The sequence below is a fragment of the Syngnathus acus genome, chromosome 10 (assembly GCF_901709675.1).
Source record: "Syngnathus acus chromosome 10, fSynAcu1.2, whole genome shotgun sequence".
Classification (NCBI taxonomy): Eukaryota; Metazoa; Chordata; class Actinopteri; order Syngnathiformes; family Syngnathidae; genus Syngnathus; species Syngnathus acus.
The window spans coordinates 21,961,209-21,986,474 of NC_051095.1; the positions used below are offsets into that span (position 1 = coordinate 21,961,209).

Here is a 25,266-nt window from a genome sequence, read left to right on the forward strand (position 1 = left end):
TACGTGAAACAGTGTCGTATCGGCAATCATTGTTTTTTGCGGATGGTTATCATGATGCTGCTGGTTGGTAATTCTTACACGAAAAGTGTGTTTCATCTCATGTCCACGTTCCTTCTTTTCCCTTTCACTTGTTTTTCACTTAAAGTGCTACTTTGACCTTTTGTCAACATTTGCGGACTTTCTCCTATCTGCAGACAATCGATCTGTGCAAATCAGTGCACTGGCAGACGCTTAACTTTTATGGAATTTAAAGCATCCAAGCATGTGTTTACCCCAGCAAGCACATATTGTAATTGGGCCTTCGTTTCGCTTGGGCTCCAACGGTGAGGCTCAGTGATGAACAGTGTGGTGTGACTCTGTTGCTGTTTGCTCATCAGACATTCCAGTTGCAGATGCCGCCACTGTAACGAGCTGCAGATAAGAGGGCAACAGAGCAGAGAGCACCGAACTCAAACTTAAACCCTCAATGAACATTTATCAAACAGGCAATTATTTTTTCCCTCATACTATTATCATTTTTCAGCTTATCAGAGTTCTGTTTCCACTCTTTGCACTCGTTAAAATTTATTGAGGACTGTTGCTGCAATTCAACTGTAATGTTATTTGCAAACCTAATTTGCTTTTTGTTTGTTTGTATGAGTCTAATATAATCTATCAAGGATCAACAAAGAAATCATGCGCACGACTAAAGAGATATACGCGCATTATTTTTCCAAACACCCTTATTTTGCTAAAACTCGTATGTTTACACTGTATGTTTTGCTGATAAGTGTACTCCGTGTTTACTTTATGTTTGAGGTCCTTCCTTTCTGGTCAGACCCTGAGAAGACAGTGACCACAAACTGGACCCTTCAGGCTATCTCCCTGTGGAAAATGTGGCTCTCGGGGTGAGAGGTGGGAGGTCAGGATTGTAAAAACCACTTCCTCTGAGCGTAAGACAAATCCAAGAGCACAGCGGACAACATGAAAATGTCCAGTCGAACATGAAGTTCTCAGAACATTATTATAGCTACTGTTTGTGTGGTGGAGGAAAGCAGGGGGTGAGGGGATGGCGGGGTGCGTGTACAAGCAGAGAGGACCCTAGAGAGAGGCGAGAGATGGTTTCACTTAACTCATTCAGTGCCAGTCCAGTTACAATAGATGTTGGACATCTATAGGCATCAATGGCAGTGAAAGTGTAAACATGCCGACTTCCTTCAAACAACTAACCCCCATATTTACATTTTTAATGTCATTATAAATTTCAATAATGCAAATGGCATGACCACAAACAATGGGACCCTTATCTTAATATTTTGTTGCGCAACCTGGTAAAGATATCGCTGCGAGTGCTATCGATAACTCTTAATGTGACCTTTTGGCCCACTCCTCATAAGTGAACTTCTATGGCCAGTTCATGCTTGAAGGAACCATCTCATTCCACATTTAGATCAGAGCTCATGGAAGGGCAAGTCAGCATACTGGAATGTTTTTTTCTTAACCATTCTTGGGTGTCTGTAGCTGTGTGTTCGAGGTCTTTATCCTGAGATGCTCAGTCCCAGAACATAACTGAACTACCTCACCATGAATACAACATTTTTCTTTGTAGGCTTAATTTTTGGCTCTGTAAATCACGGTAATGGTGAACTCAGTCCAGCATAATTTAGACCTTCATTTTCAAAACATTACTATCATCATCCAAGACAAAACAAAGTAATGTCGATTGGATAGTGTGCTTTAAATTTCAAAGTGAACTCGACAACGCACACTCAAACATTAGCTAGGAGTATGAATTGATGTTACAGTACTGCAAAAGACAAAGATTTGATATATCTATAAATGAACTACTAATATGTTGCATGTGGTTTGACTGCGGCCATCGATGTAGTTGGCGCATATTGGATAAACATCCAGACTTGATTAAAAAAAAAGAAGCAAAACAGTCTCCTAATCGTCTCCTCAGTTCAAGCCAACAACTCAAAGTGAAACTAAGGTAAATGAAAAATGTTATTACATTGTCTTTAAAAAGGGAAAGAAAGACTACCGTTACATTCACAAAAAGACAAGATGCATTTTGTTAACCGATGGCTGCTCGGTTTTCCAGATGCTTGTTTATCCAAAGGGTGAGAACATAAGATCACAAGATGTCTCATCTGACATCTTTTGTACTCGATTTTTCACATGTGAGAAAGCACAGAGTAACTAAGGGTCACTACGCTGGTTAACCTCAAACTGATTTTAGGAGCTTCAATTCCCCTGAGGAGCCGTAAAGATGCTATTGAGATGTTAACTAATGGCATATGTGGCAACAACAATGTTTCCCAGAGCATAGATGGGCGACTCATGGTGCAGGTTTGTTTCTTGCACAATTTCCATGTTCCCTGGATTTAATCCATTTGTGATACACACATGTAGAAATAATGAAAAAACACAACAACTGTGTGACTCAGGATCCAACTCTGCATCCAGTTAAGTGATGAGCTGTGTTTGGGTCAGTTTCTTGACAACACAAGAGAAGGCAGTTTGTAGCCTTGGTTATAAATAGCAAACACACTCAGAACATTTTTCAACACACTACTCTATGAGCCAATGATTAAATACAATACCAGGAATAGTCCTGTAAAAAATGATTTCTTTTGTTATGTAAGCACTCCACCCACCATCCCACCATGCTACTGAATAATAAAACTAAAATGACTAACTAATAAATAGAAAATGGATGGATGGATGGATGGATGGATGGATGGATGGATGGATGGATGGATGGATGGATGGATGGATGGATGGATGGATGGATGGATGGAACAGGGTCACCAGGGCATTTTTATCTGCTGGGTGCAGAAACAGTTTTTCTTCCGATTTTGCTTGGCAAGGGAAGTCCATTAGTCATTCAAAACCACTGTCCAGTTTACCTACTTGTTCCATTCGTTTTGTCCGCAGTGTATTTTTGTATTCGTTTTGTCAGTGGGAAAGTCTCCTCCTAAATGCAGCTCTATTGCACAAGGTACTTTCATTTCAACAGTAGCAGATTTATTGTGCCGCATTCATAATGCCTGACACAGACTATAGTGTACAAGGCAAAATGCCTTGATGATAAATTATAAACTTACAGTCACACAGTCAGAAACATAGCAGAGAGCCAGATGTCAAAAAAATTAACAGTTTTCCAATCTTTGTGACGGCTCTGCATCAAGGTTAACGCTTCCTTCGTTGCTGATAAGTGACATTTAAGATTGATGTAACTGACAGCCGGGACAGGAGCGGCACGGAATCAGGCTAGTACCAACGCTCATCGTTCCAGTCACTGAGATGAAGATGCTGATTGATGGGGCTAATATTAGCTCTGTGTTTAAGCGTCCAACGGGAGATTATTTGCAGAGGAATTCTTCGAGTATGAGGGAAGAATTATTTTTGGCACTAATCCACGCGGACAGAAACAAAAATCCAAGAAACTGCATACAGTAAAATCTTAGAGGGTGGGGTGCCACTGATTATGTTGTATGTTTCAACTGTTACAACACTGATAAAAATAAAGAAGTGCATTGTGGATGCTATCCATTGTCGCTTTTACATAATACAAATAATCCCTAAAACTTCACAAACTGAAAATTGTTCTTGGTATTGAGGTATACGATCATTTAAAAACTGTGGACATTGCTCTAGTTTTGTAGTAACATCAGATTTAAGTTAGAATCTGAAAATAGTGAAGGGGAGAAACACAAAAGGTTGCATTCCACTGACTACTCTAAAACGTTTCTCTGGAGGTGTTATCAGCTCGGGAAAGGAGCAGGAGAGGAAGTTAACTACATTATGACATGACCATCTGTGCCTATAGGAGACAAGGGTTAATGACCCTAGAGGAGTGGGCCCCAACCTTTTTTTTTCTGCCACATCCCAGGTTGTGCAAGTCTTATACAAGTCCATACAAGGTATTCAACAGCGTTGGGTGGAGGGAGGGGGTTAATGGTACTTGGTAATAAATGCGAGTCCACTGGTTTCTTTTGTTTTGTCACCAATATTGAATAACTATTGAATGCAGTTAGCCACCAAGTATGATGCTTTCGAGGCACCTTTGTAGACAAATCAGGCATCGACTCATTGGAGAGCCGCTCGTCACCTACTGGGCTTCATGCATGGGAATCACCTGAAACCGTAAATCCATATTCAAGAGAGAAAAAAGACACGTTTTTTTGTTTTTGTGTGTAATGTGTAGTTAATAAGTTTGATGCCACTCCTTGTAAGAAGACAGGCACGCTCGGCGGCCACTCATGAAGGTTGCTGGAACAAACCTGATCCTTAAAGAAAATATACCACAGAATAAAGCCGACAACACATCTTGTGTCTTTGCGGTCAGTATAAGAGCTGTATTTCCTTAAAGCTGAAAGATGTCAGATAAACAATTGCAACCATTTAAGCAAACATATAGATGTTGTTAGATTGGGGCTCTTGATAATTAGATAGGTGACGGTTCTGTCGCTGAGACCTTTCCTGCTGGCTTGCCATCTTCTTATCTATAACACTCTTGGCACACTGACTTGTTGAGTTCAGTTAAGGCCATAGAGCCACACGCTATCACATGAGAGAGTCGCCCCCCTTCCGCAATTTCGCAGAAAAGGCTCCACAGCTGTGTCTTGATCTTTGTGGCATCCATTAAATAGTTCAACTGAAAATATGCAGTCTTCTGGTAGTTACGTATTATCAGCATGGAGAGCAGCAAAGATAAAAGAATTGGATGAAGGATTCCCCCAGAATTTAACAATTTATGTATACTAGATTGGAGCGACAAAGTATATACAGTGTCATTGCTTTCTGAACACTACAAGAACACACAAAATGACAATAGCTAGCTCAAGGGTAGGCAACGCTGGTCCGAGAGAGCAACTGTCCTTCTTGTTTTAGGAATGTTACTCTTCAACAAATGATCAGGATCCTTATCAGGAATTTTACACAGCTCGCTGATAAGCTGATCATTTGAATCAGGTATGTTGTAATAGGAGAACTTCGAAAACAGGCAATAGGAGAAGAGTTGCCTAGCTAAGGTGTGGGGGTGGGGTGGGGTGGGGGGTAAAGCAGTCACTGAAATAATTTTACAATTACATAAGTAATGATCAGATTTGACTGAAAATTAACTAATGAAGATCAGACAGCTTTTTTTGTTGCGCATCAACAAACAAATGGAGAAAAATGATGGCAATCAAACAGTTTTTGTAAAACTGTCACTTGTTTTGAGCAAAGCAGTCCAGTTGTCCCAAGTTGGTAGGTTTTACTCTCCAAAATCCAAACTGCATGTTTCAGCTCAGATTCAAGGGACACTGTGTGAGATGTAGCAGCCCTAGGACATAAGGGAGCCTCCTTCAGTGTTTCCTCCTTGCTTGCATCTGTGAACATAATAGTTTAGTAGTATATGCCTTGACAAAAGGCACCGTTTTGGTCTCATGTGTCCAAAGGACATTCTTCTAGAAAGTCTGCAGCCTGTCATCATGGGAGGTGGCACATTCCAGTTTCGCTTTTCCATGATTTGCTTTCAACAGTGATCTACCATGAAATGTCAATAGAAAAGAAAAAACACATTTAATTTAATGGAGCCCAGAGAGAGCTGACACAGAAAATGTCCCCTGACCTTTAAACTTTGCTGACTCAGCCATATTGGGTCAGACAATCTCTTAGGCCTTTGGGGCTGCTAATGCGACAAAGGAACATAATTTAACATGAACTTATGAAAATGGGTGTACCTGTCTTCAAAGAAGGAGAGCTCAATTTTCTATTTTACCATGTCTCTTCAAAGTCCTTGAAAATTTAGCCTATAGAAAAATGACCAAAGATGTTAGTTAAGGTTGACTCTCAGTGCCTGTCCTATTTCATTTTTTTTTTTATGACTTTGTTATAATATTTGAGTTGGTTCTTCTACCTATTATATTTCTAGGAGACACAAATACCACCAGTGTCACCTGGACCATGGAAGTTTATGTCAACACAGCTCTGGCTAGAACTCACCAGTAGGTGGTTACAGATGAACAAGCGCTCCCTTAATTACAAACAAATCTAACTACAGTCTAACTACACTCTTCTTAAGCAGGACACAAAGTTCCTAATTAGTAAATAAAATTAAAACCAAACAAGTCTCATGCACTAAATATCCATGGTATATTAGTTCATTAAAGATAAGGTAATAAATATTGAGCATGCATGCAAAAGCATGGTATAATCAGGAGTCTCTCACTTAGCTAATCAATCTATAAGCTTAATTCATCCATATTTGACGTACTGTAACGTAACATTGTCTGGGGTGCTTAATAAGTATTCATATTGCCTGAAACAGATACTTTAAATTTATTGATTCTTTTTAGAATCAATACATTTCAATCAATAACGCGATCATCATTCCTTGTACCCTTACTAATAAATTCTAAGTTTGACATATTTACCCTATTATATCAACTTGCTAGGAAAATGCCCGTTTATGTTTGAATACATTCTTCACAACCAGGCACTTTTCAAAACTTTTTGGTGTTATCATTTGATATTCACCCCAACTACCTAAGAATGAACTATCCATCACCTTGCTGCCGTACCTTCAGTCCTCGAAGCTCATCAATGTTTCATTGAATTCTGTGGTTCCCAAAGACTGAAAATCATTAGACATGTCTCTTATGCTCTTTCCACATACAAAATGTTCAGGTCTGGTTTGATGAGGGGTCTTCTGTCCTTATTTTTACAGTAAAATAGCTATTTTTTTTCAAACGTCTGGTTTTTAATGCAATATCTACATAGATGTACCCATTTCCAGAAACCATCCCTCCAGTGTTCTAATAGTCCATTGTGTTTGCTTATTGCGTTAGGCTAATGGATGATGAGAAAACCCTTGTGCAATTATGTTAGTTTTCATGGAAAACACAAAATTATCTGGGTGACCCCAAACGGAGCGGTACTGTATTTTGTGATTCTGTTATTAATTCATACATCTACAGCATTTTCTAGACTTAGATATTAAACATAAACTTTGTGTTTTTATTTTTAAGAGGAGTACCTTATGTAAGCCCATGGGCTTCTTTTGCTCAAGGGCACGATTGTTCTGTCCCTCTTGGTATTCTGTAACTATGTTTTATTGTGCAAATAAAAATAAAGATGCAATATCTGTCCATGATTGTGTTTGTTCAGGCACTCAAAGCCTTCCACACCCATTTTGTCTTATATAATTCAAAATGAAGAAATAATGGTTTCTCTTGGCAAACATTATGGTTAAGTAATTGTGATTGAAGCAGATAACACACTTGAACACAACGCCATTAAAAATATATCTTTATTTGGCTTCTTTAATCATAGAGGAAAATTTTGGCAACAACAAAATTGCACAACTTTACATCCATTTTTGTTTTCTATTATCATTATATGGCATACAGCGTCCCAACTGCTCAACATGGTTACCCACGGCATTGTGCATTCAGGACACTGGGGACTGCAACGTATCAGCAAATTGTTAACCATCACATAGTGTGACGATTAGTCAGTCGGTCATCTGTAGGACACATGCACACACAGTTCTTCTTTCACAAAAATACCTAAAAACCAATGTTTTTCTTTTTTTTACTCAAGTAAAATGTTGGGGCAGGAATTAGTCTGTTTTCAGATGGTAAAAGAAATGCATCTTATATTTTATGCTATGTGACAAAAGTGTGTGTCAATCCGGATGAGATGGTGTGATAGCCAGTTTTGTTAGCGAGTGCTGTACAAGTCTTCATCCTCAGGACTGGACTGCCCAAAGTCCAGGAGTGCAGGATCTAGTGGCAACCCAGCGCCTCCTAGTGGCCAGCAAACCAATGCAACGACAGAGAAAAAAAAATACATTCTGGATTCTTTTCATAAGATATTCTCTGGCAGTGGTTAAATTGGTGTTGACAACTCTAATTTTTTTCACACTGACTGCGTAAGAAAGAAAATATACATAAACTCAAGAAGACAAACCAGACAAAAATCTAATATGAAACCAAACAGATTTCACTCACTGACATTTTTTTGCTAGAAGGCTTAAGTGTCAGTTCCATAACTTGCCTTATGAATGAGCATGTCATCGTGTCTTCTTTAGATGTAGAAAGTTGGGATTGCTTCAAGCACTCTCACTCAAGTGAAGTTGTACCACATCTACCTAATGACCTACCTTTGCCATTTTCAGCAGGCTGTTCAGTGGGTATGGGCGCCTGTGATCCTTCCTCAACCAATCCAGTGGCTGCCGATCTTTTTGGCTCCACATCTGGTTCTGGTGGTGACAATACATACACAGGGTCAATACAATGGTCAGTTTGGTTTCCTGTATTGTGTTTGCCGAGTTGAACTACAACTAAAGTTGGTCAATTTATTTAAATAAACTTTTCAAAGTAACAAAACCAATTTGCTCATTCATAGTTACAAAATAGCCAACTCTCCAATATTTTTGTAGAACATAAAGTCTTTGCTGAAAATCACACCAACTCACACCTCTTCAGGTGTTCTTTTAGTCCCGATCCCCCGTGAGTGGCATACCCATCAGGGACGTGTGGTAACCATATAATTGAGACAAGTAAGGAAAAATAATAACAACAAAATGAATATTTACCGTAATTTTCGGACTATAAGTCGCAGTTTTTTTTCATAGTTTGGGTGGGGGGGCGACTTATACTCAGGAGCGATTTATATACATATATATGTTTTTTTTCACTTTTTTGGGCATTTTATGGCTGGTGCGACTTATACTCCGGTGCGACTTATAGTCCGAAAATTACGGTATATTTTTCCACCGAACTTTACATACGAGTAATTTTGCACATTTTTATGGTCGAAATTGCTGAAATTGCATATTTTGGTGAAACGTTTTGTTTTGCTGACAGGACATAAAACCGCAGTAAAAAGGCACAGATTGCAGCAGATAGTACGCTACCACACTGTGTGTGTGTGTGTGTGGGGGGGCGTGCTTGATGCTACAGAGGCGCCAAGTTCGAGTCAAGTGCACTGCTGCAAGCTGTTTATTTTTGCGTTTTACTCAGTTGGACTGCCAAAATGGAAGAGGATTATCTATCAAAGCTTATAAATTTCTCAAAACTGGACTTTCAGTCAAAAAGCGAAGTTATTAACAACGGAAGACCTACGCCAGAGCTAAAAGGTTTGCTTCAAACTATGGGACAGAAGATAACTCGCTCTTTCCAAACGGAATGGTATGTTCGAAAAGACTGGTTGTGTGGCTGTCCTTCGAAAAACCGCCTTTACCGCTTTCCCTGCCTTTTGTTCTCAACTTGTGACAATGTCTGGACAAACACAGGATATTGTGAGCTGAAAAAATGACCACGAAGCCTTGGCAAACATGAGAGATGGACTACTCACATTCAAAGCCAGATTGCTTTAAAAACTTTTGGGTTAGGGTTAGGCTGTTCGTTCAAAGCCAGAACAGCGGAGACTCAATATTAGCATCCACAACAGTAAGGTCCGAGACATTTTGAAAGACCTCATTAATGCAACCTGCTTCCTAGCTAAACAAGAATTGGCATTTTGTGGTAACAACGGGCGGGCAAACTAATTGCGGAAACTATGTAGAACTATTACATGTTTTTGCTGAGAAAGATGAAAGGTTAGCTAGAAATTTGGAGACATCCACTGTGTTTTATGGCTTGTCCAATAAATTACTGAAAAAATGATCTAATTGAAGCAGTTGGTGATTTGAATGATATTAAAAGGGAGCTTAATGCTGCCCCATTTGTTGCTGTAGAGGCTGACGAGACAACGTATGTCACAAACAAAGCACAAATCTCTGGTATTTTGCATTATGTAGCTAAAAGTGAATTGGACTGTAAAGTGAAGGAGGCTTTTTTGGGATTTGATGACGTGACTGATGATAGACGAGCCCCTGCTGTAGCTACGTATGTCTTGGGAGTGTTGCGGGACTAGTAATTTTTTAGCAAGTCCACTTACTGGATGATGTTGTGAACCGGTGCTCACCAAGAGCAACGCCCACAAGAAGGCGCTTACCAAGAGCAACACCCACAAGGAGTTCAAATTCTCGGCTCCAGACAACAAGTTGTCCAACTGATGGCCAACTGCTTCAATCTGATCTGCGTCCTGTATTCCGTATCATGATTGAAAATCTTGACAGTTGGAATAATGACACTCACACACACACAGATTGCAAATTGCAGATTGGCTGCCAAAGTATTGCTTTCATGGTGTGCTGAGTCAGCCGCTCAAAGTCTACATGGCTTATTAATTTCTGTGGGGTTTAATTTGTGTTTTTTACCGTCACCCAAAGTCCTTAAAAGCTTCACACCGTAAACTGGTCTACCTGACCGGGGACCGACTGATTTGCTTTGGCCATAGTTGACAGCCCTGACTGTAATGTATGCACTTTGCAATTGTCTGAGTGCCCGTTTCATTTCTTTTACAAAGTGCTGCTCACAGTTTGATGCTTGGACCTGTTTAACCGAATGTCCAAGTTGGTTGTAATGCGTATAACATTATTATCCAACAAAAAAGATGTAGCTAGTAAAAATACTGAGTTGCTAGTAACGTTGTGAAAACACAAGCCACAGGGGTACGTGAGTAAAAAAAAATCAATGTCAAGGCCTGGTCTAGAAAGAAATGTGAGTGAACTCCAGTGTAAAGCATGTAACTAAGTAGCAAAGGTTACCGTGGGTAGGCGCACAACCTGAATGTTGATTTTTCATCAGGGTTCATTCAAGGATGCAAACAGTCGCAAAGACCTTCACCAGACATTCACCAACAGTTTGTCTTGTCGCAAACAAATTTTGAAGAAGAAAAACAATTTGCAAATCTTTGCAGCCTTTTAGGAACCCGAATGAAATGCCAACACTACATACGTAAATACTCGCGGCACAGTGAGATACGAGCTTAAGACCAAGAATCAATATAGACTTACAGGCATTCAAGTATGAATTAAAAAGACTCAAGGATGACATTATTGATTTAAAGACAAACGCCTCAGACATGAAGTCTTATCTGAGATGTCCCAAAGTGAGCAATCATTTCCACAAAGTAAAGCATGAATGCTTCACTAGGCAGACTTCACAATTGCCTGGCCAGGGGCCGCAGCTGTTTTTCTGGACTGAATGTTTTGATGCGAAAAAAAAAAAAAGTATGCTTTCTATTAAATAACATATTTGAGTTTTTTGTCCCTCCGGATGTTTGTCATCTCTGTATGAATGTGATTTACAATGCAAATCTTGTCGAAGTAAAAGTCGTTCTGCAATAAATTCCATGGGAATTCTTTTTACTATTTTGAGGAAATTCCAACATTCTTGTCTCAATTGTACCAGAAGAAAGTGGCAGGGACTTGCATTGCTCTACCCGTTGGTAGTGGATGTTACGTACAATAATTATTTATGCAGGCAGCTAGCATTAATTGGCCTATTACATGTTCTAATCAATTTCTGTTTTTAGATGAAGGGTATACGCTATTCACACTGACATGAGGGAATACCTGCTGAGGTGTTTAGAGTAGGCAGGTCCTCTCTGGAAGCAGAAACCTCAGCTGGAGCCAATTCAACTTGAGCAGACTCTTTGGTCTCTGATTCTGAACTTAGTGTGGGCTCAGCAGCCAGGGCCTCAGCAGGGATGCCATCAGAATCCAGAGAGATGACCGCTGATGAGGTGATGGCATCTTCAGATACAGCAAGGGCGCCCTCTGGTGCTTCTTTTGAGGCTCTAGGGACCTCGCTTTGAACAGTGTCGAGTGATTCTTTACAAACCCGAGAGGACAGATCACAGAATTAGAACACAGGCGTGAATGACAGTAGATGCCTCATGTGACTGATGTGACATTGAGAAATAAAGACAGAGATACAAGAAGACAGAGATCAATATCTATTGTACCTGAGTCTATCTCTGCAGGCGCCTGCTCGGCTGAAATCTCTGTGCGTGTGACTGACGCCTCTGTGGCTGCGATAGCAATGATGAGTTTATCAGTGTCTTCAGCACACTCCGCTGATCCCACCTCAGAGTCTGAGATGGCAACACTCTGCGCTGAGCCTGGCTCTGAGGCGTGACGAGGCTCGTCAACCACTGCAGCCTCTGGAGGCGGCACAGGAGTTGTCTGTGATGAGCACGTCAAAGGAATGCAATCAAAATGGGAAGCTCATCTGTTCAACTAACCACTAGCCCCGATTCAAAATGGCAGCGATAACTTCATAAAAGCAACAGAATTAAGGTTTTGTTTGACAATGCCAACACAGCTCATTGAACACCACAACTGGTTGTCCTTAAGGATCGGAAACAAAATACTAAATAAAATCATGAAATGAATAAATAAATGCTGAAAATAAAGTTGTCACTAAAGCTTGACTGTCTTTTTGTCTGCTATTTTGTTTTCCCCCTATTGAATATTATAGTAACGTTTAAGTGGCTAAAACCATTGTAGCGTAAACTGCATTCATAAAATAAAGATACATATGAAGAGACCATCAAGCATCATGAAAAGCTTTGACATGGACTCTTCCAGTTCCAGTGAGCTCTCGTCTTTTCACTATTTTGTACAGGATGAGGAATTTCCAGTTGAATTCACCTATTTATACCCAGATTGGAATCAGCCCTTATTGGCTTATAAATGGGCACTGATGAAAATGCATTTTTTATAAATACATTTCTTAAGTATTGCAATGAAAAGTCTAGCAAAGCACATGACTTAATCAAGCATAACATCCTACTATGAAATCAAAATGTGCTGTTCATGAATGCATGTAAATAAATTTAACAACTTAACACTATGGTATAATGTGCATTATTATTGCTTCAGTTTTTAAATTCATGCTCACAATTATAACTATATTTTAACGTTGTATTGTATCGTATTGTTTTGTAAACACGTGTTTGGTCAAACAGCTTCTGCATACTGGTTTGTCCTCGGTCACAGACAAACGGCCATTTTGCAGACGAAGGACGAGGGACATGAAAGTTAAAAAATTTTTTAAAAAAAGGACGAACTGAGGACAGACGGAAGCAATGATCGAAACGCCTAGGAAATAACGAGGACAGACGGACGAATATATCATGAATATGGAGGGGAAAAGACAAAAAAGCCCCCTGGTATACTCTGACAACACTGCAAATTTACACCCATTAATAAGCATGACCATAATGACTCTGTTTGAATGTTTAAGGGGGATAAATAACCAACCTGTGGTTGTAGAGCAGCATCAAGCTCAGGGGCTTTCGATGTGAGCAGTGAAGACACAGCAGCGCGGCTCCATTGGCCTGCAGCATACATCTTCTTGCCTGTCACCTTGGTAACAAAAGAAAATCAGTGTATTATTGCCACATAAACAATACCATATGGGTGTGTTGTTAATGGTTGGTTACAAGGTTAGAATCTTTACCTTAAAGACAGCCACTGCCTGGGCTGGGTAGCACACTGATGCCCCAGCAGTCACAAGACCCAACGGGACTACAATCCTCTTCAAACGAGAGCCTAAAACATAATCATTCCAATGTTTGAAACTTCAACACAGCAGTAGGTTGTATGTTTCAATTCACCACTGCGAAGGTTTGTACAAGCACCAGGTGATACCGGCTTTATTTCAAGGTAGCCACTGACAGCATGTCACCGTTACCAGTCACTGGCGCCCTCTTGTGGCTGTTCTACCATTGGGACATAAATGACATGCATGGCTGATAGACTACGTTTATACTGATATGCTTAGGCGCATTTGAAGCTCATTGCCGTCGCCATTCACGCCTTGTGTGCCTGACAAGAGTGTTCTTCTCTTTTGAATTCCATCCATGTTCATCCTATTATAGGCCTATTAAGGTGTAATTTATATACAGTAAGTATACAGTGGAATACGTTTTTGCAGAAAAGCTGTTTCTAGTTGCGTACACGTTTCATTATGCCAATGGTCTCTGCATGGCAGAGCAGATGAAACAGCTCTGCGCTTCTCACGCTATTTAGTGTAAAACAAGCAAACAAGAAAAAAAAAAAAAAAACATCGCAGACAAAAAATTCAACAAGAAAGAAATTGCAAAGAAAAAAAGCAGCAAAGAAAAAGAAACCACAAAGACAAATGCAAGTAAGCAAGGAAAAAAGGATGGCAAACGAAAAAGCAAGCAAAAAAAGCAATAGGAATTGCAAACAAGAGACACTCAAGAACAAGAAAAAGCAATACAACAATAAAACTAACAAACGAAAAAAGGAAACACAAACAAAAAGGCAAGGAATCATGTGGAGCACTGTTTGTGTAACTGGTAAATGTGTGACTAGTACGGTAGATGCTTTCCATTCTTGGCAGAGCGCTTCCGGTGATCCCAAGTGCAGTGGTGTTCAAATGACAAAAAATAGTAGAAAACAATAGAATCAGCAGATAAGAATAAAGGATCTTGTGAATATCAGCAGATATCCAAAAGGCTCTCCTCATAGGCGTGTGTGCGAGTGTGCGATCATCTTACCTTTGCGTGCCAAGAACATGCCAAGTAGGCCAGCCATGGTGATGGTGCCACACCTGGGTAGGAAACCCGGGGGAGGATCTTTCAAGTAATAGTATACATCTAAGAAAAACAGACAGTGTAAATGAGCTGTCCCTCTTTTTTCCAACAGTAATTTTCACGACACTGACACTTTTGAGTGAGACTGTGACAGCGGTAGGTATTAATTAGACATCGTTTTAACCCATGTTGGTTGGTTTGGTTGATCTTTACTTAGCAATTAACAGAAATCATACACCCAACTTCCATGCTTAGCGGAAAGGTGGCTTATGTGCCAAGCTATAGCTCAACCCAGCTTGGTGCAAATTTGAATCAATCTCTTGTTACAGAAATTGTCTTTTTCCAATATCTGTTCGCAAGAAAACCTTGACACATATTTTGTGTGGGTTTTTAGGGGCTGCTTGTATGTTGCCAAGGCTGTTGCTCATTAATTTGGAACAATGTAATGACATTTTGAGAGGAGCTAAGGTGCTTAAGTCGTTTAAAGGGTGTAAATGACCGTATGACAATATTGTAGATGTCAATTTCAGAGCCAATCAGAATCAAGTATTCACCAAGATCGAGGCATATAATGTGTGCTCACAAAAAACATTGCAGTGACAAAAGACAACCTATATTGGTTTTAGAAATGTATCTTTTTGTTTGTTTTAGGAAATAGAGCTGGGACCATGAGTAGTTTTCCATACGATAGTTTCTATTTTCCATACTTTCCACACCTGGAAAGTTATAAAATCTAATTCCATACATTTTCATACTTAAGTAGGAACCCTGAGAGTCAGTCACGATATTTAGCAATGACAGTGGATTTGGACTAAAAGCAATTTGCGTGTGTTTTGGAATAAAAGAAAAACCTGCGATAAATGTTAATGATGTCACATTGATGTAAGTACAGCTTGTGCAAATTATATGTACCTACAGTGAACTCACCCTCTCCAGCGTGGTATAGATTTACACTTCCTGTTTTTACAGAGACACAGGCTCCCTGTGGGTAAAATGGAAGACAACCATCAAGAAAAGCAACTTCACTGAACAACGTACAAATGCAAGTGTGGCTCTAGAACAGGGGTGGGCAAACTACGGCCCGCGGGCCACATCCGGCCCACGGGACCGTTTAATCCGGCCCGCCAACCCTGAATTAATTGTATTATTAAACTTTTTTTTTTGTCATTTTGCCTGCAATGACTGCGTTTCCCCAGTAGATGGGGAACCGCTCGCCTGCGCATTTACTACCGGAAGCCGTGTCAGAAAGCTCGGTGCACACTCACAAGTGCGTGTACGTACGTACTCAGTAGTACGGACATGGCGCACTCGCGCTCTATTTGTATCAGTCCCGAATTTACAGCGTGGGCTGTGACGACAGCATTCTTGTAATTCGCTCGCTGAGCTTTCAGATACAGTTTTACGCTAAAGCCACCCACAAACCTTCCCCTGGAATCCTTCCATTAAAATGAGTGGCCCGAAGAAAAAAAGTGAGTGCCGAATGTTAAAAGATTGGCCAATTTGGCTCGACGTACGCGACGTGACGTTCAGCCACATCAACCCGTCACAGATCGAGGTAAACGGATCTCTCCTAAGAATTGCCACAACAAATTTTACTCCAGACTATGATGCACTAGCAAAAAAGGGAGACCAACAACACTGTTCCCACTGAAAATGAAGGGGAGGCTCTCAAGTTTGTTGTAAAAAAATGCATTTTGAATATGATTTGTACACATAGCAGGGATTGAAACTAGCGACCATTCTCATTTTCAAACAATGCAGGATGCTCAAGGACATTGATGCACCACCTGTTTGCGACTAATCTTAACCTGTAAAGTTCTTAAGGCTTACTTTAAGGAAGTGTTTCCCGTTTCCTCACCTCTGTTACCAGGTGTTTGTGAGTTAAAACTCTGCTCTGATGTTCAGATACCCCTCACCGTGTTGCCGTTTTGATTACTTTATTTGGATGTATGCTTTCACCGATTCTTCAAGATGATATATTTGGTCAGAATGTTTGCTGTTTGATGTGATCTCATAAGATAAAATTTTTCATTAATCTGACCTGCAGGCACTGAAGTGATGGAGACTGTTATTCATAATAATAGTGTCGTATTTTATGAGAATCACTGATAGCAGTTTTTTAGTGATTTCTTTTTTTTTAATGCTGTTAATAAATGCATTTGTTTTCAAAAAACTTGTTTGGAATATCCATGCTTTACTACCTACTAAAGGCCAAAATCTTTTATGCAATGACCTTTACAGGTCGCTTATATTACTTCACACAAACACTACGTCCATCTGCTCCTGGTTCGGCCCTCCGGTCCAAATTTAGAACCCAGTTCGGCCCGCGAGTCAAAAAGTTTGCCCACCCCTGCTCTAGAAGGTGTTTTTTTTCTCTCCATCTTATACCCTTAGTGTATTATGTCATGTCAATAACACTATTTCTTTTGTGAATTGTGAAGTCTTGTTCTAGCAAAGTCATTTGCAGAATGTGGGATTGTGCTCTGCAACCGTAAACAAGAGCAGCATAAATCAGGGTTTTAAATGTAGCCTAGCCTGATGGCATACCGGCATACATGATGACCATATGTACAATACTTTTTTTTTTCTTCAATGTTTTACCAGGCAAGTCAATTGAGAACATTTTTACTCATTTACAATGGCGACCTGGAGGCAAGGTGTGCGAAGTGTCTTGCCCAAGGACACGATACGTGACTGTGACAGAGCTAGGGTCGAACCGCCAACCCGGTTACTAATCGACCTGCTCTACTGCCTGAGCCACGGCCGCCACACGGTATGTACAATACATAAGGTAAGAGTTTTAAAAACGTGTGTGTGTGTGTTGACTAGCAAAGTAATACTAAATCATTTGTGGCAGCCTTAATTATGGGTTACATTTGGCAATCGGTAAAAAAAATTCGTAAACGTCATAGCTATAAAGGCTGTTAGAAAAAAAGTAATTACTTTTTATTAAAGAAGCATCAAAAATAGTTATAAAGCTATCTCGGATATTGAACTTTACGACTGACTATTGGTATTATTACTAGATATGTTTGGTACCACTTTTTCTCAAACCAATACCAGTATTGAGTAGTACTCAATTCTTTACTCACCGATATCGATACCAAGTATCGATACCACTGGTGCTTTTGATACATAGAATTCCCTTCCCAAAACAATGACAGATTATTACTACTATTGATTCATGAATCAGACAGCGTTGGCTCAAATTGAGCCAAAACATAATAGTTAACTTCATAATTCCAGAAAAGATCTAAGTACCTTCACCACATGGACAAAGGGGAGGAAGCGTTCTCTTGCTCTAGCTAGGCCACTCTCGATCAGCCCTGGCTGATCAGGCTGGACCTGAGCAGACTTTGTTACTGGGGTGTAGATGTTAATCTGGGGATAAGAGGGTATCATGTTATTATGTTTCAACTGTCACATACAAGATAGAGAATGGATTGGCTTCCTTCAACACGGATGGAGGTACCTTGTCTCGAGTAATGAGGCCTTCAGTGGGCATTTCACTAATGGTGTACACTCTAATGGAGGCTATCCCCAGCACCGCCGGGACGGCCACCATAGCCACCTAGGGAAATAAACAATGCAATGCTGAGTCTGACTTTCTATATGGTAAATGTCGTTTGAAGGCCCATTTTTATTCTTTGGCATCCAACTGACTTGGAACTGTTGCTGTTCTACTACTGTATATCAATTTGTGTTTCAATTTACTGTTTTCTCTTTCTTTGTGGTTGCCGCATTGTTATTTACATTACTGCTGCAGCTAAATGCACTACATAAAGCTGTACTGTATTTTATTTGTCTTGTGTGCAGTCAGTTAGTTTGAGCTCAGAAATACACAGCCGTGAACCTCCTGCATTATGTCGTATGCAAAACTCCTAGCTGTTATTCATGCCTTTTTTACTTTAATGCCTTATGTTACTGATGCAAGAAATGCATACAGTGCACGCATGGCACTCACGTTGGCTCAAAGCTGAGTGAATGCAAAACTTTTAAAACAATAAGACATATAACTGTTTGTGTGTTTAAGCAGACAGTATAGCTTTTGATCGTGTCTTAGAGGTGCCAATCCAGTTGAACTTGAAAATTAAGCCACTCTGCCGGTGCAAAGGGCTACAACGATGAATCGTTAGCCTTGCTTTCATTCTGCTAGGCATTCCCAGATACTGAAAACCTGGGTTTAAGTTATATCGGACAACCAACAACACTGTAATGTCAGACATAAGCGCACCGTGTACACATTCAGGTGGAAAACATTATGTTCGCTACATATTCACCTTGGCCGCCATGGCACCTCTCCTCTTTCTTCTTCTTCCGGGACTGCAGCTTTGAGTTTTCCAGCTCACGACTAGCTACTGCCATCTATCAGTAAGAAATATTACTGCATCTCATTGGAATTTCTCGCATGGAGTATGTCTGTCTGTCTGTCTTTAAAATATATCTATATGTACATATATGAGTTTTCTAATGATCCACTAGCCTTCTAAAACAACAACAAAAACAGAGAGAGAGAGAGAGAGAGAGAGAGAGAGAGAGAGAGAGAGAGAGAGAGAGAGAGAGAGAGAGAGAGAGAGAGAGAGAGAGAGAGAGAGAGAGGGAAACAGTTGTAAAATTCTTCTACCATGTGAAAAAAACACTGGGAAAATGGCACGAGTTTTTGGTTTGTTTATTTATTTTTGTTTTACTTTATTAGAGAAATAGATAGATAGATAGATAGATAGATAGATAGATAGATAGATAGATAGATAGATAGATAGATAGATAGATAGATAGATAGATAGATAGATAGATAGATAGATAGATAGATAGATAGATAGATAGATAGATAGATAGATATTTTTATATACATGTTTTTTCCTGAATTTGCATAAGATCGAGGCATAAAGCAAGCTTGTAGTGCAGAGGATTCAGTTTATTGGAGTCAAAGTTTAACAACTTACAATCTGTATTTTTGTAATATATATATATTCATATACGTATATGAAACCAAAAAAGGCTACTTTAGGAAGAATAAATGTACTTGTCTTTCTTTTTTTTTTTAAATATCATCTTTAGTCCGTTTATTGTACAGAATTACAGTAAGCGAATATCATCCTTGAAAAAGAGCAATATGTTCCTTTTTTATGTCGCAGTGCAACTTACATCTTACACACCTGTGCAATGTACCATGAGGTGTACACCCCTGAAAGGACACACAGTGAATCTCCCTTTTCGACCTGGTTCTGTAGGTCTAGTGGTCTACACAAAGATGGGGAGATGATTACACAGTCTGTGGCCGCAAATCGAACTTGTCCTCTGCATGTTTACAGTCAAGTTGCTATTTCACTGAGCAACTGATGGGGAAAAAAGGAGAACCAAAAAACGATGAGTAACGTGTAGACCTCTGCAGACCAAGACTGCATTCCCAATCATCTACAGCTATGTGTATTTAGGAAGTCCAGTTTAGTAAGTCTGACGTTGCCAAGGAGAGAGTCGGGACGGGGAGGCACAGGGAAGTGCTTGCATCATTTAGTTTCTGTGTGATACTCTCAAATGAACCTTTCAAAAAACAGAACTGCATTTCTGTGTCTTCTTTGTTATTTCACAAGCGTGTAACACGATGATACAAACTAAGGCTAGCCTAAAAGAATAACAGTAGAAAGTGAAGCACACCAAAATATAGTGCTTGATGCAACAGGTACTATAAGTCTGAGGGCAGAGTTGACTGGTATTCAAAAACAGAATATGAAATGAGATTTTCTTTGTAACTTGTAACTCACTCTGTGGTGGATAATCTACATTTTTCTCACATTCTTTAGGATATGGACAGAGGCAAATCATACAATGCTGTCCACCCTCACTTTCCAGTTGTTGTATAGCACATGTCTTAACACACATAGAAGAAGAATTTTTCAAATCTCTAAATGAAAAAGTCAAAACTCATTCTTCAATGGTACTCTGTTGTGATCAATCCTGCAATCATGAAGATTCAGGACTATAAAAGAATTGACAGAAATTATTTTCAATATTTTACCCTGTCCAATTAAATCAGTCCTAGGCCTTTTCTCATGCAACGCATAACCCGGAGAATGTCTATGGGTCAGCTTTAATGTTTTGGCATACCCCCCCCCAAAAAAAACGGTAAAAATCGCACAGACTGGTGACAGGGTTTGCTCTGAGTTAACCTGCATCGACAGAAACAGTGTGAAGAGGGGTACAATGCAAAACCTTGGCATAGAATACATCATACTTTACATTATATTCATGACACAAAACATAAATATAGTTACATATTTGTCTTTGTTTAAATATATTAGTCGACTGTACATAAATCTTCAGAAAATGAGATGCCTTTACCTGATATTTTGAACAGCAATGAGAGGCCAATGAGACGGATCCTGTAATGTTGCTGATGAGATGAAAATACATAGAAAGTGCATTCTTTGTAGTGACTGACTCCTTTGTAAATGACTCTTGCTATCACAGTTTAACAAAAAAAGCACACATTCAAATACATCTCAGTGCTCTCTCTAAAAGCAAATCACAGTGGTAGTGGAACGCAAACATTTACATTTGTATACACAGTAGTATACACATATACACAATCATAGAAAGAGAAGAAAAAGACAAATTAAAATGGAAGGAGAATATAACAGAACAGAGATTGGAGTGGTTTTTATATGATATTATAAATTAAAACTGTAAATTTGCTCACAAACAGAGGAGTCTAATCTCCTTGTGCAGATAAACATTTTCACAGTTTCAAATTGTGGATACAGAAAATGGTTCTTGTTTGACTGTCGTGGTTGTTTTCATTGGTTCATTGGCAAAGAGAGATTAACCAGCATTAATGGCAACCTTTCACAGTCTTTAAATAAAGTCACTGAGTTTACTTTTCTTGCACGGCCCTGTCGGATCAACTTGGAATAACAAAGCTATCAGCATGATATGCAGGGAGGAAATAAAAGAGAAACGGTGAAGGGGGAAGATTGGTGGCTCTGGGTGCAAGTTCATTAGTACAAAAGTACAGTGCTGTGGTGAAAAGAATTCTGCTGTATTGCTGCTACATTGATGCCCCTCCACCCTCAAAATAATGAGAATTAGAGCAAAAACAAAATAGAGTAGACAAAGGACATGTACAGTAACATGTCCAAACATATCCATTGTCTTCCATTTTCTTCTTGACAAGCATGTGGACTTTATGCTGAGTTCCACAGACAAAAGAAGATTAATGGTTTCGGTTCAGGCATGCAACGGGCACCCTGTGGGGTCCTTGGAGTTATCAAAAGTACACTCATACACATCTCAGACTGTTCCCTCTATATTTACACGTAACAAAGTGTGTTGCTTTGTGTGTGTGCGCGTGCATGATTGTGTGCGTGAATGTGTGTGAGTGTATGTGTGTGTGTGTGTGTTTGCGTGTGTGTGTGAGACAGAGTGTGAGAGAGCGATAGATAGGTCGAGAGTTCAGTCTTGTCCTCTATGTCACACATGGGTCTCAATAAAGGAGTGTGTGTGGGTCATGATGGGAGCACTCAGCGGGGAGAGATCGTCCTGACCATTGGTGCCGGGGCTGACCTGACAGATGTCGGAATAGAGCTCACTATGCCACTGTTTCCATTCTCTGAAGGTCTGGGAGCACAGGCCTGGGTCTTCCAATAGGGCGCAGATTACCGCCAGCTCAGACTCTTTGGCCTGGAGGAGAAATCACCACAGTTAGGTGGGCAAGGATTTTATGTTTTACTATTAGGATTATACAAACACTTTCAATAATTTTCCACTAAACATTGTGGGGGAGTCAGCTATAGGCCTCGAAAGAACCGATTAAAGTATCAAATGGATCTGCAAAAATGTGTGTCGATTTTTACAATTAATAAGACGGTTTTGTTGGTGGCACGTCAACGCCAGAACAACCTCCAAATTTGAATGTGCCTAACCTGGCACCCTATTTTATTATAGGATGGCTTACCGCCATCATCGCACAATGTCAAGTGACGATAAACACTGCAAATTGACCTGAATATTTTTTTTTTTTTTTAAAAACCTAAATGTTCAGTACAACAAAATACATCTATATAATAAAAGAGGAAAAATGGAAAAGCAATAATCCTTCCTGCAGCCTATATCATAAATACCAAGTTACCAAGTTTTACTATAAACTATGCTTAATTTGCAAAGGTTTTAATAAAGATTTGATGTATAAAGAATAATACCTTTATCTGCAAAAATAGCTGATTATAAACAAAAGGGAGGTCAACCTGTAAGCCAGAATCGACAACTTGGGAGGCGTCATGGTCCTTTATTATGGTGCATACAGTAATTTGGATTGTTTGGCCTTAGCGAGGTCTGCAATCTAATGATAGCCATTGTAGTTTGACAGGTTGCAGTATTACGCAAAAAGGACTTGGAACATCAACCGAGGAAGAAACCATTTAATTTTGGTTTTTATCCAGACAAACATCCATCCAATTTCTAAATCGCCTCTCCTCACGAAGGTTGCGAGAGCGCTGGAGCCTATCCCAGCCTGCTTCGTGGAGTAGGCGAGGGACACCCTGAACTGGTTGTCAGCCAATTGCAGGACACGTATAGACCAACAACTAATCACAATCACACCTAAGGACAATTTGGAGTGCTCAATCAGTCTACCATGCATGTCTTTGGAATGTGGGAGGAAACTGCCGTACCCGGAGGAAACCCACGCAGGCAAGGGGAGAACATGCAAATTCCACACAGAAAGGCCGGAGCCGGAATCGAAGCTACAACCGCTGCACTGTGAGACGACGTGCTAAACAGTGCCAGCTCCAGACAAACATGAGTAGTTTTTTTTCTTTTCTTCCAACACATCTGTTGTAAGATGATTAAATTTTGGTGCAGTTGCAAATTAGGATTTCTCCTCTTTGGTGAGCGTTTACGCGCAACTGATTCTACTTTTTCTGGAAAAAAATTCTCTGCTTGCTACCTTCAAGGTGCTACGTAGTGCTCTGATGCGGTGAAGTCTGTCGTTCAGAAGGGGGTCCCTGACTCTCTGAGTGAAACCTCGTCGAAGCTCCTGTCTGCTACAAGGTCTTGGATCACCTAGCGCTGTAACGTTGGCTTGTTCCAGGGTCCGGTACAGCTGCTCTAGCCCATCCAATGGCTCAGGCTCACGTCCGTCTGACACCCGTCGCTCCCTTCCCTCTGAGACCCTCCTCTCTCTGCTCTCAACTCTCAACTCTGGCAAGTCTGAGGTAGCCAGGGGGAAGCAGAGAACAGATAGCATGTTCAAATTTATTGCAATGTCATATAAGGTTGATACTTGATGCTGTCACTTTGTAAAGAAACATTACACTACGCTCCTGTACAGCTGCTTGGCCTCCCAAAGTTAGCAATACTTTAGAATACTTTTGGTATACACTTTAACATGTAAATAAAGACTTTGGAAAGTAATTTCACACTGGAGACACAGTACTCATGCAGTGAATGCACATAATTATAGCACAATCATGACAGTATTTTAAAACAGTCAAAAGTTTTATTCAATATGTATTTTTAGACTTAATCAGCTGATTAATCGGTAATCGGTTTTATTTTCTTTCAATATCGGCATTGGCCTCAAAAATTCAAATTCATCATCCTTTTATATATATATATATGTATATATGTATGTATGTATGTATGTATATAGATAGATAGATAGATAGATAGATAGATAGATAGATAGATAGATAGATAGATAGATAGATAGATAGATAGATAGATAGATAGATAGTATATATCAATCTTCTTTTTTTTTTTTTTACAAAGAATTTTATATCATTCAGTCAAATTAATATACCGGTACACCTATTCTTGTGGATATACTGTATCATTCGTTGTTGTTGATTTTTTAAAGACAAGGTATACCTTTCTTACCCTCCTCACCCTCGAGAAGATCTGCAGCCTGCCTCTCTGCCTCCTCATCTTCACTTCTCTCCTCCATGTGAGGTGATGAATGTATCATCTTTCCTCCAAATGGGTCCCTATTCCTGGGTAGACTCTGACTGCGCTGCTTATGGGAGCGTCTGTGTGTGTAGCTGTGTGTGTATGGACCCCGCTCCAGAGGGAAAGGCCCATCCCGATCCCTGTCCCTCTCTGCGGCATGATGTCTTCGTACCGGAAGCGTAGCCTGCCTGCGTCTGTCCGGGGACATGCCCTGTCTGCCAAATCCTCCATACTGTCCCATCTCACCGGCCATGCTCCCCATTAGGCCACCATAATCGTTTTCTCCTGGTGCTGTCTGCAGGAAATGCAGCCCTGCGCTGGTTAAAGGGGTCTCAATGAGGTCCTGCCAGGAGCGACGCTCACGATGTGAAGACCGGCAACCTGAGGAGTGGGTACTGGTGCTGCCTGTTCCAGTGCCCATGGCCAATCCCTCTCCACGCTGGTCTTCAGCAGATGAGTGGGAGTGCGTGGACTCGCTGGAAAAATGTCGCCCATGCTTTGGCTCTGGAAAGGGGCTAGAAGAATTGACCTGCAGAGGAAGAGGGGAAGTGGAAGAAACCATCTGTGGAGGGATGGGGGAGGTGGAGGCACTCATCGGTAGTGGATGGGGAGACGGGGTGGAGCGCATGAGGCTCATGGAGCTGACAGAACGGGGTAATTGGTCATAAGTGTGGAGGAGGTTAGACTTTGAGGGCAGTAGGATGTGTGGGACAGGTGGGTGAGGAACGTCAGGAAAAGTGTTTTTTAGACAAGACGTATATAAAGGTGGGCAGTGAGAGGAGGGAACAGAAAAAAAGCAGAGCGTAATGAGACCAAAAAATGAGAGCAAAAAAGCAATGAGATGTCGTTAGATGAGTACCTCCAAAAATGCTGGACATGGCTGTTATGTGGCTT

At 40.3% G+C, this 25,266-nt stretch overlaps 2 protein-coding genes across 4 annotated transcripts in view; both read right to left on the reverse strand.

The window, feature by feature from the left end:
- Positions 1-7,262: 7,262 nt before the first annotated feature.
- Positions 7,263-18,802, reverse strand: apool (apolipoprotein O-like). The gene is made up of 11 exons (XM_037262225.1): positions 18,711-18,802; positions 17,903-18,001; positions 17,692-17,811; positions 15,358-15,412; positions 14,395-14,493; positions 13,329-13,420; positions 13,130-13,234; positions 11,830-12,049; positions 11,438-11,695; positions 8,135-8,233; positions 7,263-7,778 (listed from the first exon to the last, which is right to left on the reverse strand). Exons 1-11 carry the CDS (start codon positions 18,720-18,722, stop codon positions 7,693-7,695), a joined length of 1,245 nt encoding a protein of 414 aa, XP_037118120.1. The 5' UTR covers positions 18,723-18,802; the 3' UTR covers positions 7,263-7,692.
- A 525-nt stretch (positions 18,803-19,327) lies between these two features.
- si:ch211-26b3.4 (connector enhancer of kinase suppressor of ras 2) overlaps positions 19,328-25,266 on the reverse strand; it is a 54,436-nt gene continuing 48,497 nt past the window's right edge. For 2 of the 3 annotated variants that reach the window (XM_037261793.1, XM_037261794.1), the window contains 3 exons: positions 24,304-25,057; positions 23,372-23,634; positions 19,328-22,107 (listed from right to left, as the gene is read on the reverse strand). In XM_037261793.1, coding sequence (XP_037117688.1) covers positions 21,898-22,107; positions 23,372-23,634; positions 24,304-25,057 — 1,227 coding nt within the window. In that variant the 3' untranslated portion in view covers positions 19,328-21,897. The remainder of the gene's footprint in view (positions 22,108-23,371; positions 23,635-24,303; positions 25,058-25,266) is intronic. The other variant, XM_037261795.1, reaches the window with a different exon arrangement.